Below are 19,018 nucleotides of genomic sequence, written 5' to 3'. Positions count from 1 at the left end.
TTTTAATTATTGAGAGGGATAAATACCAACCGCCCAGTCTCAAACACGCCCATGAAGCAAATTTTTTTTGGAAAGGATAAAAGTATGTAGGTTTATGAATCAAATTTGAAATGGTTGGTACTTTACGTAACACTAGAGCTGCACAATGGGCTATTGGCAACGGTGTGGGAAATATCCCTAAGGATGTTTCCAGATCTGAAGACATGCAATCGTAATTTTGATCCTCTGCAGAGGGGATGGCCCCCCTGCTTTGGTAGCCCCACGATCTAGAGCGCGAAATCGAGTAATTTATGATAGAACAGTTTAACGAGGACCGATACCGAGCAACCTCGGTACATACGCAGGATGATCAAATTGGCCACCCACCCACTTTCTGACCGCAGCTAGTGATGATTGACTTTGTTATTCTACTGGGAATCGTGTCTTTACGATCAGTCCAATGCGGGACAAATTTATTATGTAAAATAGTGTTGGGCATCCCTGACTGAAGGTCGCTATTTTTTGGTTCAAGTTCAGAAGTGTGGAAACGGCGGCTTCGGGAGATATTAAACTTTCTATCAGGAAATACATACATCTTCCACAAAGAAAAACTGACTATATATTTTATTGTGAAATAAGTGCAATTTTAATTTTCAAAAAAATGAATCTGAAAAAACCATAACCTTCCATTTAGCAGAATTGTGGCACTCTTGGGAAAATTGTAACGTTATCAAAATGCATTGCAAATAATGCCTCACTTGCCGGTGTAGAAGAAATTCATTTTCTACTCCTTCAAATCACCTCCCTTCATTTCTGTCAAAGCAGGGGGAAACGTAGAGAGGAGAGTAAGGAAGTGTACAGGTATCATTTATACGGACATAACAAAGATTTCTATAAAACAAAATTTTAGTTTTAAATTTTCCTAAGAAAATGTCTAATTTTACTGGACTGAAAAGAAAATTACCAACGAAATATAAACCATCTTTTAAAAAAAGACTGACTGAACACAGTGGTCACCTACCTGCACACGGACCGCTGCCAACGATGTTTGCCTTCGGTGATCTACTGGGAACCGTGTCTTAACGATCAGTCTACTGAGGGTTGTTGTTGTTGTTCATTTACGGCAGCACAGTTTAACGAGGACCCATACCGCACACCCTCGGTCCCTACGCAGACTGATCCAAGTGGTCACCCACCCGCACACTGACCGTAACCAGTGATGCTTGACTTCGGTGATCTGCTGGGAACCGTGTCTTAACGATCAGTCCACTGCGGGACACCAACGAAATATAAACCATCTTTTAAAAAAAAAGACAGACACAGACTGAACAAAGTAGCCACCCACCCGCAAACGGACTGCTGCCAATGTTGCTTGACTTTGGTGATCAACTGGGAACCGTGTCTTAACGATCAGTCTACTGAGGGACTCAGTTTTATGGGGAAATGGTGCGTGGTGAACAAAAAATAATTTCAAATTCGATATTTTTTGGCAAAAATATAAAAGAAATACATATTTTAATCTAAAGAACATTATGACAGTGTCATTAAATAGCATAAATAATTAAAGAACACAAATGAAATAAATACTCGAATTTTCATTTTTCTATTGCCATTTGTAACGTTTATTGACTTAAAATTAACATCACATGAAATATGGTCATTATAAGTTAAGTTTGATAGAAAAATAGCTTTAAACATATGTTTTTCACAATGTCTCATTTCATTTGAGAAAATATATTTCATTATATAATTCCATTAATTAAAAAAGGAAGACTAGGATTGATGCATTTTGAACTATGCATTACTATAATATAAGTCAATAAATATATTTTACTACAGGAACTGTTCAAATATTGTGTAAGCATGCAGGAGTTGATTTGAGGTTAATTTTTGCTGAGGGGAGAAAGGATCTGGATTCAGTTATTTTCAAATCATATATGACACATAAATTATTAAAAAAAAAAAAAAAAAAAAAAAAAACATTAATTTTTTTTTTAAAAAATTTATATTTCAAAAAGAACTATTAAGATTTTTTCAGCACTCTTTATTTCTGGATGATGACAAAATCTATTTATAAAACACGAACTAATTCACTAATATTTACAAAAAGTTCTGGGAACAAAAAGTGTTCCAATGCTTTAATAGTATTTATTTTGCATCAGGTTGCATAACAACTTGCTAGCTATGATGCTGTATAAAATAAATTAATGAATTTTAAATGATAAAAAAAGTTATCTACACAATTTACTATGCTTTATGATCAAAGCAGGAAAAAAAAATTTTAGGTTGACTTGAACAAAAATAATCATGATTTTATTTATCAGTGATTAGTTAGTACTAATTATTAAATAATAATTTTTGAATTATTTTAGTTTGAAATATTAATTATTTTAGCCATATTATTGTTTTTAAATAATATTAAGCATTGATAATACACTTTATCGGATGATTTGGCTAGTAAAAATTAAAAAAATTCAATTTCAATTAAAAAATAGGATTTAAATCAAATAAATCTGACTATCAGATTAGATCTGAAATCTTATCAGAAAAATATTTTAGCAATCTTTGTTGTCTAGGAAAATCTAAATACTGCATAGCGCTCTCTATTCCTCCTTTTCATTGAATTATGAGGTAGAAATGGATTTGTAAAACAAGAAAACAACCCAGCTGAATAGAGAGAAAAATCTAGGTTAAATAATCAAAGATTTATACCGAGCAAATCTTCCTATTATTGCAACAAATGGAAGTCGCAGATTAACAAATATCCCAATATGCACTTGCTTACATAATTATTTGATCAGCCTCACACAATATTTTTGAAAAAATAATTACATATAAAAATATATTTCAGCAACATAGATTTTGCAATTTTAATGGCACTTTCAATGACTTTTTAACAGTTTAATTGACACAGAATAAGATTCAAATTAATATCACACCACATGTACCAAAACATATAATACTTGAAAACTCTGTTTACAATAAATAAAGAAAAGAGATTAAGTTAATGAAAAAAATTTCTTCTAGTATTGCCTATAACTAGCTGCTGAGCTTAAAGAAAACTTTTCTAATCATACAGACCTAAATTTAACAAGTAAGAAAACTTTTAAACTCATTTTCTAACTTTCTCAAAAAGTTATTAATTTTCAAAAAATTTTTTTTTTCTAAGTTTAATTAGAAATCATGTTAATTGAGAAATATTTTATTTATAATTGCGTAATTATTACATACTGTATAACTTATATCACTATTTTAACAGCACAGTTTATTTACCTCGAATAGATGCAGTTAGGGAAAATTTTGTACTATCTCTTTTGTAATTTTTTATACCATCTAAATCAAATGAGATGTGAATATTTTTTCCAACAGTATGGAATCCCTTTAACATTTTTACCTAGAACAGAATGCTTTGTAGCATTAAAAAAAAAAAAAAAAACATTTTCATGAGCTTAACTTTAACATTTAATTCAGATTAGCAGATTACACTAATAATTTTTAGCCCTGAGCCAAGCAAGCATTATGATTTAGAATTGCACTTCATTCAATATTTCTATTAAAAAAAAAAAATGTTTTGAACAACCGTTTTCTTTTTCAAAAGAATATTGAGCAATTTGCATTCGAATATTTATCATGCTTCTCACTTGTCTAACATAAATTACGGTTTTATTCACAACAGGATTTTATAACCCTTAATTTATTAATGAAAATAGTTTATTTAGTCTAAATCATTCTTATAAAATAATTACATGTACCATTAAGCATCTTTTTTTTACACGTACAACCAAGCATCTAAATATATAAGGGTTAGTCTTCGAGTCAAATGAAAATCAAACATTTGCCATAAAATACATTCTTTGTCTAAGTGGGAACACAATAGTCAAAACAGTTATCTTAAAGGTAAGAGAAATGTATGTGAAAATGCACAGGTCTGTAAAGTTGTAATAGTAAATTGCTCTGGAGCTGAGCAGAGATGTGTGGTTCTTATCTTTGTGGCCTACAGTGCTAGAGCACACAAAATTCGCTGCCACACGATTCTTTTGTAGTTGTTTTCTTTTTTTTTTATTTGACTGCCCCTTAAACATTAAAACGCCATTAACCCCTTCCAGTAAAATGACAATAGCTCATTTTTTGTACAGCTGACAAAGGTATTCTACTAGGATTAACAATTATATCCATATCAATATTATTATTTTAATTCACAAAATGTAAGAATTATAAAATAAACACAGCTTATGTTATATAAAAATTAAATAGTTATTTCCTACAAAATTTTTCATCATTAAACCTTACTAAAAGAGGTTTATGAAGAGATATTCAAATTTTTCTAAAGGAGCTGACTATTCACATTTATGTGAAATGTTACTATTCTTCCAGACAAAAAGATATGTCAGAGTTTAGGAACAGGAACCCTTGTTTTTAAAAAAACAACACTAATAGTAACTGCACCATCGAAAATGGAGAAGTAATTTTCTATGAAGATACCCTTTGCATTCAGAATTGATAGTTTAATTATTATCAGTAACATATAATAATCAAATTTTTTTATTTCAGATAATCTGCTATAGCTTTTTAAACTTCGTAAATGTCAAGAAATTCTCATATTTTACAATTAAAACAATTCATTTTCAAATTACAACAACTCTTTTAACGTCGAATTACTTGGTCGAAATTGAATAAAAATTTCATTGAATAACAACAACTCTTTTAATGTCAAATTATTTGGTCGAAATTGAATAAAAATTTCATTGAATAACAACAACTCCTTTAATGTCAAATTACTTAATCGAAATTGAATAAAAACTTTATTGAATAACAATAAAAGAAACTGATTTCCTTTTAAGGAAAGAACTGAAGTGCTAGTCACGTCAGTTTAAAGTCAATAGTTAAGGAAGTTAAATAATTTTTAAAAATAAATATAATAAATAATGTTGAAGTGAACATGGGTTTTCATGACACAAGAGTCTGAAATGGGTACACTGTTTTAAATACTATGTTCCAAAGTTAATAAAATCAAACGACCTTAAAAATTGATTTAGTATGAAATAAAATTGAAAAGAAAAAGGCTCATCACTATAGCACATTTCAGCAGTAGCACCAGCAATTTTCTAAAGAAGGTAAACACTTTAACAGACCATTGTTAAGATATCTACATAAAAAATAAAATTTAAATTTTTCTGTTCAAAATATTTAACATACTCTAAAAAATTTCTAAAAATATAAATCTAATACTGTCTATACTTAAAATGTTATAAAAGCTACAAAATGTCAATAATATAAAAATATTGAATATAAAGTAAAAGTAATCGATAGCAAAATTCAAGTGAGGTAATTAAATATGTACATAAAGAAAAAAATTACTTTGCAGAAGGATAAAAAACTTAATATTTGAAAAATACATATATGTATTAAAATAAGCATAAACAGAACATTCAATATAAAAACACAGGTTGTTATAATCAGCCACATTCAATACCAACTGATAAATAATAAGATATTTTCCATGATATTGACTAGCTTAGGAAACAAAGTTTATTATAAACTTATTAGCATAAATGAAAACTTCAAGCCCAAATTAGAGTTAAAAAAAATTAACTGAATGTAGAGTTAAATGTCATACAAACAATAAGTCAACTATGTTGTTAAAAATTTAAATGACATTGCATAATTTAGTTAAGATGGTCAAACAGAGTTATAAGTCAAATTTGATGCAGAAAAAGAAGAAAAGAAAAATGTAGAAACTACCACTGGGCTAACTCTAAGTCATTTAAATATATATGTTTGAGAGAGAAAAGGCTAGAAAACTTATCTTGAAATTAAATTTTTATTTTGAGGGAATAAATTTACAAAAATAAATCATAGAATGTAAATAAAGAAATTAAATAAGCAACTGCTTACATTTATTAAGAGAGTAATAAGATTAAAAAAAAAAAAAATTTTAAAAGAAGACAATATAATTTAAGTACTGTAGCAAATATGATTAAGTCAGATCATATATAACACGGAATAAATAAAAGCAATAATTGAAATAAGTATAGGTGCGTTTATTTACCCATGTACTTATACTTTTCCGGTTGAACAATCTTTAATAAAAATATTTAAAAGCACAGAGATTTCAATTGGTTTAGAATTTAAAACAGACGATTTTTATCTGATAGCCTCAAAATTCAACTTCCTTTTGTTGAATTAAAGAAAAATTCAGAATATAAATAATATAAAGGTCTTGATTTATTTTCTTATCAATAAGTAAGTTGTTTGCAATTTTGCAAGATAGAACATCCAACTAACTTAAATACTGTAAATATAGTTACTGCTATTAACATGAAACTTCTTACAACCTATTTATTAGTACTCAATATTTTTTCCAATCGATTAATATCTAACAAAAGCTTTTTAGTGTAAGATAAGGTATTAATTGGCTTTGAATCTAGAATAGATATTTTTAATTGATTAGTATCATTAAAAACTTCAACTCTGGAGCGAAGTTTAAATATAAACGATTTAAAATGCAAGCTAGAAAGTATATCTTGATATTTATCCTCACTTTGTTCTTTAAGTGCACTTAAATCAGTTGATTTTAGATTCAAAAGAAATTCTGCAGTTTCCCTGAAAGCTACAGCCCAAATACCAGAGGAAAAATCAGCTAAATTTATCTTTAACAATAGAGTCCAAGAATAAGTGTCATAATCTTTATTGCACTTGTTGCAGTGGTACTGGCCATTAACCGTCTGTGAAACTTTTTTAAAACAGTCAGTCAAAGGACAGGCTTGATACATTGCATTATCTTTTTGAACCATAACTATTGTAGCTTTAACAGTGCTATAGTCAGTTACATTAAGATTACTGACATCTAATTCATTGATATCAGCAACTGTCTTCCATATTTGATTTCTTTCAAGTATGTCAAGTTGTAAAGAGCTACGATGTTCATTAAACCACGATTTAAGTGCATGTGCTTGCCTTAGATTGGGGTTTACAAACATCATACTAGATGGTCCCATGTTTAAAGAACAACCATTAAACTCTGTAACCTTTGCCCTTTTAAAAGCAATCACTGGATAATCATCAAGTTGATAGTTTTCGGCTTCATTACCCCAAACGGTAACAATAATTTTGCTTTGATCCATGCTCATTAAGTGGACATCTAGTTTTTGTATCTCTTTGTTAGTTGCTTTAGCAACTATAGTTCTTTTTTCAATAGCCACACAGATTCCGATTACATCTACAAAACTTTTTTTTGCTTCAACAATTTGGTTTATATCAATAAAGTTAAATATTAGTTCTGGAATCTCTAAATTATCATCAGAGACTAGTTCAATTTTTGTGTAATCAGATATTGTCAATTCAAAATCATGGATTGATGAATCAGTTCGCGATAACCGTACATTAGCACCAGAGATGTAATATAATTTATTTATTTGAAGAAATTGATATAATTCTTCAGCTTGTCTATCAAAGGCAGTTGCCCTTATTTCCCCACTATCATCTAATAAGCAGAAAGAAAAAAGTTTCCCACTTTTCTTGTCCTTATTATAGCATGAAACAGGAGTCTTATAAATAACACAGGCTCTAATAGTCCATTTATTTTGATACGGTGTTAGACTAAAAATAGGCACAACTGGCTTTGGCTGGACATTTCGTGAAGCTGAGACTTCAGTTTTGTCCCAATTACTATTACTGGCCAAATTATTACTGGTTGAATTAGAAAATCGGCTGGTTGAAGGAATAACCGGAGCCTGGGTCACAACTGAAGATGATAATGTAGTATTATTGGTCTCAAGAACGATCTGATTGCTATTATTAGTTGAACTGGAAAAAATACTACTGGAAGGGGAAACTAGTGTTTTGGAAGCAGCAGAAGTCAACAATGTAGGAGCTGAAGTGATATTCCTCTTTGTAACAGGATGAGTGTTATCATTGGAATTATTGTAAGAAGTTGGATTCAATAAAGCTTTGGTTGTAACTGAAGTGGAAGTATTACTGGTCTCAACAATAGGTTTGTTGCTATGATTTATTGGAGCAAGATGACTAGATTCAATATTATTATATACTTCTGCATTTTTATCTTTATTGTACTCAATTTGGCTATTTATTTGGCAACCTGGTATCAGAGGTGTAATGTCAAGACAAAGAATAATCTTTTTATTTGGTTGTACATCATTGCAAGCATATTTGTTAAGTTTGAATACAGAAAATTTTTCAAGTTTTCTGTCTTTAATTAAACTATTAAGGTGAGTTGCAAGTACTGCGAATGAAAACAATAAAATGCCATCATTTACCAGCAATCGAAAGCGTTCGATTCCTTCCCCAGGCACTCTTTTGTAGCCGAGAATTTGTAGAGTTGCACTATCTACATCAATACCATCAAGTATTTTTTGTAATGATCCGCGAGACAGCAAAACATTTCTATTTGACAAGGCTGAAGGTACCATGTTCATGGCGTTATTTTTGCAAGAAAGTTTGAAAGATACAATGTTAGCATCAAACATCAATTGTTTATAAACAACTGGAATCCCATCCATGCAAAAAATATGAAAAACATAACAACGGGAAGGGTAACAGGAATCAAAAATATATAATACACTAAATCACTCATCATTACACTTAGTCTCAGAAGTTAGATTTCCTTTTGATTACCGAAACACATATAATTCAGTTATCTTCAGTACGACATAACATAATTATCTTCAGTAAGGCATACCTCACTTATCAATATTTTTTGTTATTCTTTGGTACGACAAGAAGTACGATAGAAAGTCGACGAGCTCTTTGCGTTAGCTTATAGCTTTTTATATCCATTAATGAGGCCCATGGTTGTGGCATGGAGTCTAGAGTATCTTATGGAGACCCAGCTTAATGTAAAATTCCCCCCACAGTGTGATTCGTCAGAATTTTATGGATAGCGGATGCAAAACTGCCGCTAGGTGGCATCTCAATCCCCAGGTGTTGGAATTTTTCACTAGTTGTTAATACACGTGCATGTTATTACTGCACGTGTTAATTATAAATTTATTGTTTAATCGCTTATATTAATATTGTTTTTTAGCAGCATCCTAGTATCAGCTTGTTTAAGTCCCTAAATGTAAGTTTTTAATTATGATTTCGTTTGTTTGACTTTTATGCTATTAAACTTTTACTTATTTTATGCTTTCAATAACATCGTAAGGATATTCTCTTCTAGAATGGTTTTTTAAACATCAATGTAAATAAATTTTGTTTTAAATCTTCCAATTTGATCCACAAGTGTATTCTTTCCTTCTTATCTATTTAATTTGTTTATCAGTTGGTGATTTCTAAACAATTAGAGATAATAAAAAGTAATTCTAAATACTTGCAGATTTTTATTAGAACATGTAGTTAACAGATTGAAAGTTATGAAACACATTGTTAAAAATAGAATAATTTTACACATTAATTTGAATTATAAGGAACATTCATTTATATGGATTTGTATGGCTTTCACTTAATAATAAATGAACTGAATCAGACAAACATATTGTGATATCATTTATTTATTAATTATGGTAAAGGATCTAAGCTTTTGGATTTTCCTTATGTTATGGTAAAATTTATTGTTATAGTTGCTAATAGTAATATAGAATACTGTTAACTCTATCTCTTATCATTTCATCTATTTCATTAAAAAATATTTTGTAAATATCAACACACTTCATGTATATTGTTTATACACCAAAAAGTTACATAAGATTATCTGAAAAGAATTTATTGTGTTGAATGTTTACATAATTTATATTTTATTGAGGGTGGTCACTATATTTAATCAACTCAATTATTGTTGTAGAATTTATTGCCCTTTGAATGTTTGATTGTTTTTATTTTCTAAGCAGAAAAAAATATTATATCGTTGAGGATGAAGATTGTTTTTGATAATTTCTATTTTGAAATTTTTGTACTTATCTGCTTTATAATTAAATGCAGTAATTCAGATGAGTCTGTTTAATATTTTAAGAAAGTGTTCACATAAGTTTTGATACAAAATTAAAGTGTGATATCACTATTTAGAATAATTTGATCATAATTTTTTTAAGCAAGTTTTTTTGTATTACTTAAGTAAATGACATTTATTTTAATTAATCAGATATAGTTCTGTTGCGTGCTAATAAAGTGTATGTTAAACGAATAATTGTTCAATAATATGTGATAATGTTATCATTAAAGAATACTACATTAGAGTTTCTGTTGTTGTAGAAGAGAGTATTACGATTTTTAGAAATTAAAGATATAGTTAATGTTCTATATATTTTAATGAAATATCTGTGTGTAACAATATTTACTTCACATTATCATTCTTTCATCAAAGTAATATTATTATCAACTCATATCAGATATAATTTTACTTGTTTGAATGACAAAGTATTTGTTTGCCATTGTATGACTTCTTTGCCAGTATTTAGAAATTAAATAATTTTTTAATCACATATTAATGTTAATTTCTTTTAATGTACCTATCGAAAGGCCCATTATCAAGTTACATTACCTGGCGGGGTAAGCTTCATGTTAGTTTAATTTTGGGCCATGTAATGATATGTCAATCGTTAAGATATAATATGAATGTTTCATGTCAAAATGTGTTTTTTCTAGGTACTTATATTTTGTTAATTGATTTATCCTTGATCCCAAAATTGAAAATAGTTGCCAGGTTTTTTATTCTGCACCCTGTAATCCATTTCATTGATTTATGTAATTTATTTATTGGATTTATTAACCTGCTGCTCTCCAGTATTTCCCAAATTTAATACAATTCATGTATTCTTCTTCTGTGATAACAGAAAGAATGTGTTATTTCATATTTTTGTGTGTTTATTAATTTTAATTTATGGCTAATGGTCTCTAAACATGAAAAAGAAATTGTAATGTAATCTGTTAAATTTTTTTTTTCTGGCATTTGCCTGGACATTTTACATTTCATGTTTATTTTGCCCTTCATAAATTTCTTGTTTAACACATTTACTGGTTTTAATTTATACCTACTCTTAAGATGAAATAGAGATTGTAATATGGTGTATAAATTTTCTTCTGGCATAAGTAATTTATTTATTATTATTATTTTTTGGCTTTTATAAATTTTATGCTTGAAGTATTAATCAATTTCCGTTTCCAGCTGGTGGTCTTTACAGATGATTTCTTTTCTGGCTTTTGCCAGGAACTTTTTTTTTTCATTTTCTTACATGTCATGTTTGACTTATTAATTAATTCTTTAAAGATATATTTCAGAAATTAAATCAATATAGTTGTTTATTTTTATAGCTAGTGCTTCCTAAACGTGAAGAATAAATTGTAATAGGATATATTAACCTGCAGTTTTCTTTGCTTCTTTAGATTTTTCTGACATTGCCCTGAAATTGAAATATTTTCTATTTTTTGCCATTCCATTCATAGATTTCATGTTTGAAGTATTAATTATTTTTATAGCTAGTGATCTCTAAAGATGAAGAAATTATAGTGTGGTGAATTAATATATATTTTCTTAAGTTTATTTGAAATTACTCTAAATGTTTTGGATCCTAGAGCTTTTTTTCCTCATGAATAATGTGTGAAGTATCATCCTTTGAATCATCAAAAAATGTATTGCTAAATAATTGACTCCATTGAAGCTGATGTTTAGTGAAACTATGCAGCTCTTTGGGGTCAGTCATATTTGGCCAAGAGTTAATGAAGCAGAAGCAAGAGTGTTCTTCCGATGATAATTGCCACGGTATGACTTTTTTTATCTATTAATATGTAGTTATCCAGCATATTAGTCCAAATTTAAAGATTGATATTTCTTTTTTTTTTAATTATTGTTAAAGGTATTTAATTGTTTCAGTCATGTTTTCCTAAACTTTTTATGCTTGCCTTTTTATTATACAGAAATTTATTATTATTTTTTTGACAAAGTAGTTTATTAAAAGTTGTTAAAGTTTCTAAAATTAACTATTTGAACAGAGGCAGAGTTTCCTAAAAAATTGCATCAAAGGGCAATAAAAGCATAATTTTTATTTAAAAAGTATTAAGGGAAAAACAATTTTAATACAGTTCCTTCAAAGTTTAACATTCAATTAATTAAAATCAATAGCTATCCAATTGAATTTATAATTAATTTTTATTTTACGTTTAATTAATTTTAGAACTACTAAAATAGCATTTAACTTTGTGAATTTGTTTTAGAAAAATGTAAAAAAAAAAGGAAATAATGTCTGAAAGATAACTTCTCTTTTACCAAAAAATTAAATTAATAAATGTTTGCTTTTGCATGATGTATGCCCTGAGAAAATTCTATAACATCACTATAAAACAAAGTCTCAAAGCTAAAAACCAAGCAATATTTAATAATAATTTTGACTAGTCTGAAATAATAAAAATGAAATTGGCACATGATTTTATAGGTTCGTTTCAAAAAATTTCAATAAAATAATCAAAAAATTTATCTCAAAAAAATATATTGGCCTGCTTAATCTTATGTAAATTCTTTGAAATCACTGAAAAATCAATCGAATCAATTACGTAAAAAAGAAAATCAACAGATTCTTTAATTATTATTTAAATGAAACGGACTATTTCTTTAAACGTTTTTACAGTACTTAAAATTAGTAATCATCCCCTGATGAGGAGAGGGACGGAGACTTTTCTTCCCCCTCACCCAGAACTTGTTTTTGCCAGAGCTTTTACTCTGGCCGTTAGGCGGAGTTCTGTAGCTAGGTACAAAGTTTGTTTGGGAGAGTGAAAAAGATCTGCTTCCGTTTTTTAAGCGCGAGCTGGATATCCTACCGCTTTAGGATCCATGGGTTGTGGCTTGATGCAGAAAGTTGAAGTAAAAGTCAGAAACGGCAAATTCAGGCTGGGCCGATGGATTCGCGGACGCAATGACCTATAGGGAGCGTTGTAATCTGAGACGAATTACAGAACACGATCATCAGTTGCACAGGATATATCTTTGAAGTACTTCAAACATTAAAATATGCAAAAAGTACACACAGACACACAATGTTATATCATTTAATTTCGCAAAAAAAAGTTTTTGATCGCAATTTTTATCAAAAAATTTAGTTTCATAAAAAATCATCATTTATCGCCTAAAAAAGGTAAAATAAAGAATGCTTACGATAAAAAAAAAAATGATCTCGAAAATTCCTCATTATGAAATTAAAAATCTTTTTTTTTTTTTTTTTTTTGTCTTAAATTTCTTAATCAGACATAGAAAACCATTCGGTAGAGTACTATCATGAAATTAGAAAAAAAATTATTTGCAAGTAAATTATTAAATATAAAAATCATAACATTTACCTGCTTTATAAGCGAAAAAAACTTTAGAATAGAAACAATGTTACAAAGCTACCACTTTTTCGAATTCGATGGAGACAAATTTTCGCGGTTTCATTAGAAGAAGCAATGAAAATACTCTTATGGCCGCAGCTGACCATTAACAAGAATTATATTTTTAGAATCACGTATAACTATTTTTAACTAGCCATTATGAACAATTTTGGCATCTTTTCACAAGTGAATGTACACATATGAAACATAAAAATTATTTAAAAGGAAAGGAACATATTTATGATGTACTTAATTTCGTAAGGCAGGAGCATTAAACACTTAAAATTGCAAATATTAGATAACTTCCTAGCATTTTTAAAATAAATATTCGCTATGAAATAAGGCATAAATAAATTAAAGATTAAATGAAGGAATTCGAAAATTTTTAGAATAACAAACTGGCTCAAGTAAACATGAATAAATATTTCTTAATAATTTATCATGTCTAAAAGCCAATGTTTTTTAATTCAAAATCATTTTAAATATAGGTGTAAATTAAATTCTCCAGTAAAATTTATCTCCTTAAAGTAGTGGAGCAATTACAACATTTCAAAAATAGTATGTAGTGACTACACTAAAAAAAGTAGTTGTAATAAACTACATTTTTAACAAAATAGTTGAAGTAAACTGCAAAAATAATGTAATTTTTCTGATCACTAGGAAAAGCCAAGGTAATAATTTTTATTCTTAACTTTTTAATTCCAATTGAGTTAAAATAATTTACCATCATAAAAAGTTATTTCTTTAAACAATGAAAAAAATTAAAATAAGCTTTTCATAGACATAGAATAATTTCAGGTAAGAATTTTGAATGAAATTGTTGACTGGAATCTGAAATAGAAAATACCCTTATGAAAAAATCGAGGTATAAATGAGGTATAAACGAGGTATATTTTAAAGGTATAAAGGAGGTTGTTGTTTAAATACGTCGTAAGGGTTGAAAAGGGTGCAAATGAATACCTCAAAATCAACCTCAAATATACCTTAAATATACCTCCAGAGGTATATATGTTTCAGCCTGAAGTATATTTTTTTACACTTGTGGAAGTATTTATTCAACAACCTAAGGTGTGTCATTTTACACTTCAGGTTATTATAAATCAACCTCAGGTGTATTTTGTTCGACTTCAGGTAATTATTTTTCATCCTCAGGTATCTAATTTTATGCTTGTAGAGGTAGATATTTTTCAACCTATGGTGTGTCATTTTCTAACCATTAATGTTATTAATTTTAATCTATCTTTATTATTTTATGAGTTATTAAACATCAAAATGGGTCCGGGACTTTATAAACACCCTGTATAATTCCAATCTTATTATGCAATTTTAACACTTTTTATTTTTCTATACATCTGTAACATTATGGTACTTGTAAGTTTAATAATTAGATTTCCTTCCCTTTCTTTTTTAAAAATCTTTAAACTCAATAAACCTAGTCTATATTTTTCAACTTTTTGTCAGACTTCATGAAACTAGCAGCTTTTTTTTAAATTTTTGACGCTGATTCTAAAAAGGATTTATGTTATTGTCAATCACATCAGAGTTTCTTAAAAAATAGTTATTTTAATAATTTTTAATCAATGTAATCAAGAATCTACAATCGTTTAATAAATTAAAATGTTAAAGTTATGTACCAATTTTTATTCTTTTTTTACACTCAATCGAATAGAACAAATTACAAGCTGATAAGGAGCATTTATTTTAAAGTTGTGAGTAATTTTATGTGAGGAAAATGTCTAAGAGAGAATGATTTGAAATAATACTTTTAAAATAAGTTGAGTATAATATCTCCTATATAACTTATAATACCGAGCAGAATAAAACTAATAGTTAGTTGTTACAAACCCTTGTTTAAATATAAATACACATCCCATAGGATGAAACTCTAAATAATGCATATTACTTTCAACAATAAATGTTTTTATTTGCAATTGATTTTATTCAATTCAGGATTAAAATTGCATACTATACTGACTTATTTCTAAAATATTTAAGATTTCCGAAATTCGCACATTTTTGAAGTAGTGAACCATAAACAGCTGCATGAAAAAGCTCATAACCTTGAAACAAATTGTCATATAAACTTGAAATCGGATTTAATTTCATTCTGCCCAATATTCTAATAAGTAATAACAATCTGCTTAGTAAATAATTAACGTGGGTGAAATGCGAGAAAATAACATGTAGTGAAAATAGCAGTTTTGTGATCAAACATGAAGAAGTGAGCTAGTACAGTTACTAGTTTTCAATTATCAAATATCTAGCAAACTATTGTTATCAACAATTACATAAATTCTATAGTTTATTAGGAGAGATTACTTTTTCTTTTAGGTATAAATTCAGAACTATATCCTAGGGGAAGGCTGAGCAGTAGCTTGCTTGTCTCTTCTTCTGCGCCGCCGCGCATGTGCTATTTACAGCCTAGGCCATCTCAGTAATATCAGGGAACTGTGGATAAGCTCTGTAAATATATATATATAAACTTTGTATATATATAAACAATAATATAAACTTTGCAACAAATATCCAAACGATAAGCATACAGCTATAGTAGAATTTCAAAGCAAAATTGCTATTTTAAAAATCTTTCAATTTTCAATGATTTATTTATAAGAAAAATTGTGAACATTTTTCTCAATTAATCAGCGTGCATACTGCTACGTTAAAACATATACATTTAAGCAAAATAAAAAGAATAGTTCTATTTGACTGAACTACAAACAATAAAATATACTGTGTATAACCTGCTGTAACGATTCACCAGTATTGTTACCCAAAACAGTGACGAGAAATATTTCGGTTATTCTCTCTTATTGCTAAGCCTACAACGATAGCCTCTAAGAATATCCTCCAACTTAAATTATTTAAGATCAGGACGCGTCGTTAAAACAAAAATAATAAAATTTGAGTTTCAAAATTGAAGCATATTTGATTAAAAGTGATAAAACTAAATTAATAAATGTCAAGCACACTTACCGAATTTCGAATAGACTTTCGATTATCAACACACACGCCATTTGCCGGCTCGCATGGAACTCTGGGAAGTGAGTTAGTTAATATGAAGTGAGTGTACTTTAAGCAACCTTAAAACAAGCTTAGGTATAAATAAAATGACTTCAACACCTCAATAAATACCTCACTCTCTTTAGTTGAAATAAGGTATATTTTTTATACCTCATAAATACCTCAATATCGTTAGAAGAAAAAAGGTATATTTTTTATACCTCGTAATTACCTCACTCTCGTTAGTTGAAATAAGGTTGATTTTTTTATACCTCATAAATACCTCTTTTGTTACAAGTGTAAGAGAAACAACCTCGTATACCTTAAAAATCATCTTATCAGCCTGGATGATTTGAAGTGAATTTAAAACAACCTCAAAATAAGCTTAGGTATAAATAAAATGACTTCATATACCTCGATAAATACCTTTTTATCGTTAGTTGAAATAAGGTAAAAAATTTTATACCTCAAAGTACCTCTTTTGTTACAAGTGTAAGAAAATAAACCTGGTATACCTTAAAAATCTCCTTATCAGTCTGGTTGATTTGAAGTGAATTTTAAACAACCTCAAAACAAGCTGAAGTATATATAAATCAACCTCGTACACCTTAATTACAACCTTTACGAGGTATAATTTTTATTGCTGTTTTCTCTGCAACCTTAAATATACCTCAAAACAACCTTAATACCTCAAAAATACCTCAAATCAACCTTAAATATACCTTAAATTTTCATAAGGGTAAAACCACACTCCGTAATTTTGCCAGGAATAAGAAGAAAAAAAGGTAAACACTTATTGGTGATCGAAATGGGCTGAAGGTGGCGTAGAACAGAACTCTCTACCTATGGCAACACTTTACATGCTTTCCCCATTAGCGTGTGGAGATTCATAGAGGGAGGAAGTACGTTAGTTTTTCTCTTAATTTTCATATAGATCAAACTCTCTTAAGTTGGAAAACTGTATGAAACTGAAAACTACATTAAATATAGTTCTAAAGAAAAGCACCAAGGAAATTTTAAAAAAAAATATTTTTATTGAATAAAAAGGAGAAATATTAAGAAAAGGGAAAATATCGTAGTACATTCCTATACAACTGAAAAGAGGAGGAGGGAGAAGAAGGGCCAAAGGCATGAAACCGGTCTCGCCCCAGATGGCGTATTCGAGCATTGTGATCGTCAATAGTGAGTTGTTCAATTTAGTTTTTGTACTGTTTGCCATATGTCATGTATTTAATCTTCAGTGTAAATGCGCCTTGCAGCGACTTAACTCAACTCAACCTTTTGTTATCCCGCGCTAGTCAGTTGTTGTTCAGCTTTAAACGTAACAAGATGTAAACCTCACCTTCTCCCTAATAAAATATGATTCACCTTGATTCTAGTATATAATAATTTGGCGACGAGGATAAAAGAATAATAATGACGGAACTCAATCAATTAATTACAACTCTTCAAGAATTTGTTCAATCAGTAAAATCAACACCAGAATCGAAACGAAGCCCAAAAGATGTCATCGCTACTCAAAACTTATCATTCGATCCTTTTGATGCCGCTGTCGAATCCTTTGATTGTTATTCTCAACGACTTGAAAATTATTTCAAATTAAAAGGACTGTCAGCAGATGATCCAGAAACAGAAGAATTAAAGGTACTCGTATTAATTAACTGTCTTGGCTCACGACAATACCAGCTGCTTTCGAGTCTTACTGCACCGGATATTCCGTCGACAAAAACATTTCAAGAACTGCTATTGCTTTTAAAGAAGCATCTATCACCGAAACCGAATGTTCTTACCGAACAACATAAATTTTTTTCTAGACATCAACATCAAGGTGAGTCGATTTCTACTTTCGTTTCTTCATTGAAAGATTTAACAAAAAATGCTGAATTCAAATCTGAATGTAATTCTAATAACTGTTCTAAATCTATGTTAAACTTATTATTACGATCACAATTTATCAGAGGTTTAGCTGATGCCGATATTCGTGAAAAATTATTGCAACAAGGTGATGCTACATTTGATAAAACTATTGAAATTGCCTTAGCAATTGAAGCTGCTAAAATCGAAAATAAAGAAGTTTATAAGAGTAATTATCCTAATTTCATTAATAAAATATCAAGTGGCTATATAAAGAAAAAATTCAACAGTAATTTTCGAAATTCCGAAAACGAAAGTAAACATCAAAACAGAAGTAGATCAAAATCGCCTATGAAAAATAAAAGCAGTATTAACTTTAAAGAACTTGGATTAGAGGGATTATGTTTACATTGTGGAAAAACAAATCATAAAACTCAAGATTGTTTTCTTAAAAATAAATTACGATGTAAATCTTGCATGAAACGAGGTCATTTAGCTAACGTATGTATATCAAAACAGTTCAGAAATAGATCTAGAAATCGAAATATAAATCAAATAACAGATGATTCTAATGAACTAAGTACTAACGTAAATCAAATTTATGATGTATTTTTGAACGATTTCAATCATGATGACAAAATGTATGTTCCAGTTAAATTGAATAGCATTGAACATCGCTTCGAATGCGATTCCGGAAGTAAGGCTAGCATAATAAATAATGACGAATTCAAAAAATTATGCCTGAATGTTCCGATAAAAAAAAACGAATGTATCTTTTAGAAGTTATACGGGACAAATTTTTAAGCCTCTTGGTGTTGCTCAGATTAAAGTATCATATCAAAATAAATCTAGCTTTGAAGATTTGTATGTT

The 19,018-nt window shown here is 28.8% G+C and overlaps 1 protein-coding gene across 1 annotated transcript; it reads right to left on the bottom strand.

Moving 5' to 3' along the window:
* Positions 1 to 1,571: 1,571 nt before the first annotated feature.
* LOC107438992 (replication protein A 70 kDa DNA-binding subunit-like) lies at positions 1,572 to 8,741 on the bottom strand. The gene has a single exon (XM_043045139.3). The coding sequence runs from the start codon at positions 8,496 to 8,498 to the stop codon at positions 6,315 to 6,317; it is 2,184 nt and encodes a 727-aa protein (XP_042901073.2). The 5' UTR covers positions 8,499 to 8,741; the 3' UTR covers positions 1,572 to 6,314.
* Positions 8,742 to 19,018: the final 10,277 nt, after the last annotated feature.

The sequence above is a fragment of the Parasteatoda tepidariorum genome, chromosome 3, assembly GCF_982258835.1.
Source record: "Parasteatoda tepidariorum strain Cologne lab strain chromosome 3, Ptep-v5.0, whole genome shotgun sequence".
NCBI lineage: Eukaryota > Metazoa > Arthropoda > Arachnida > Araneae > Theridiidae > Parasteatoda > Parasteatoda tepidariorum.
The sequence above is the reverse complement of the archived record's forward strand: the minus strand, read 5'-3'. Positions and strand labels throughout refer to the sequence as shown.

Bases quoted from the DNA above. Each gene is read 5' to 3' on its own strand.
- LOC107438992 (XM_043045139.3), bottom strand. From the start codon at position 8,498: ATGGATGGGATTCCAGTTGTTTATAAACAATTGATGTTTGATGCTAAC.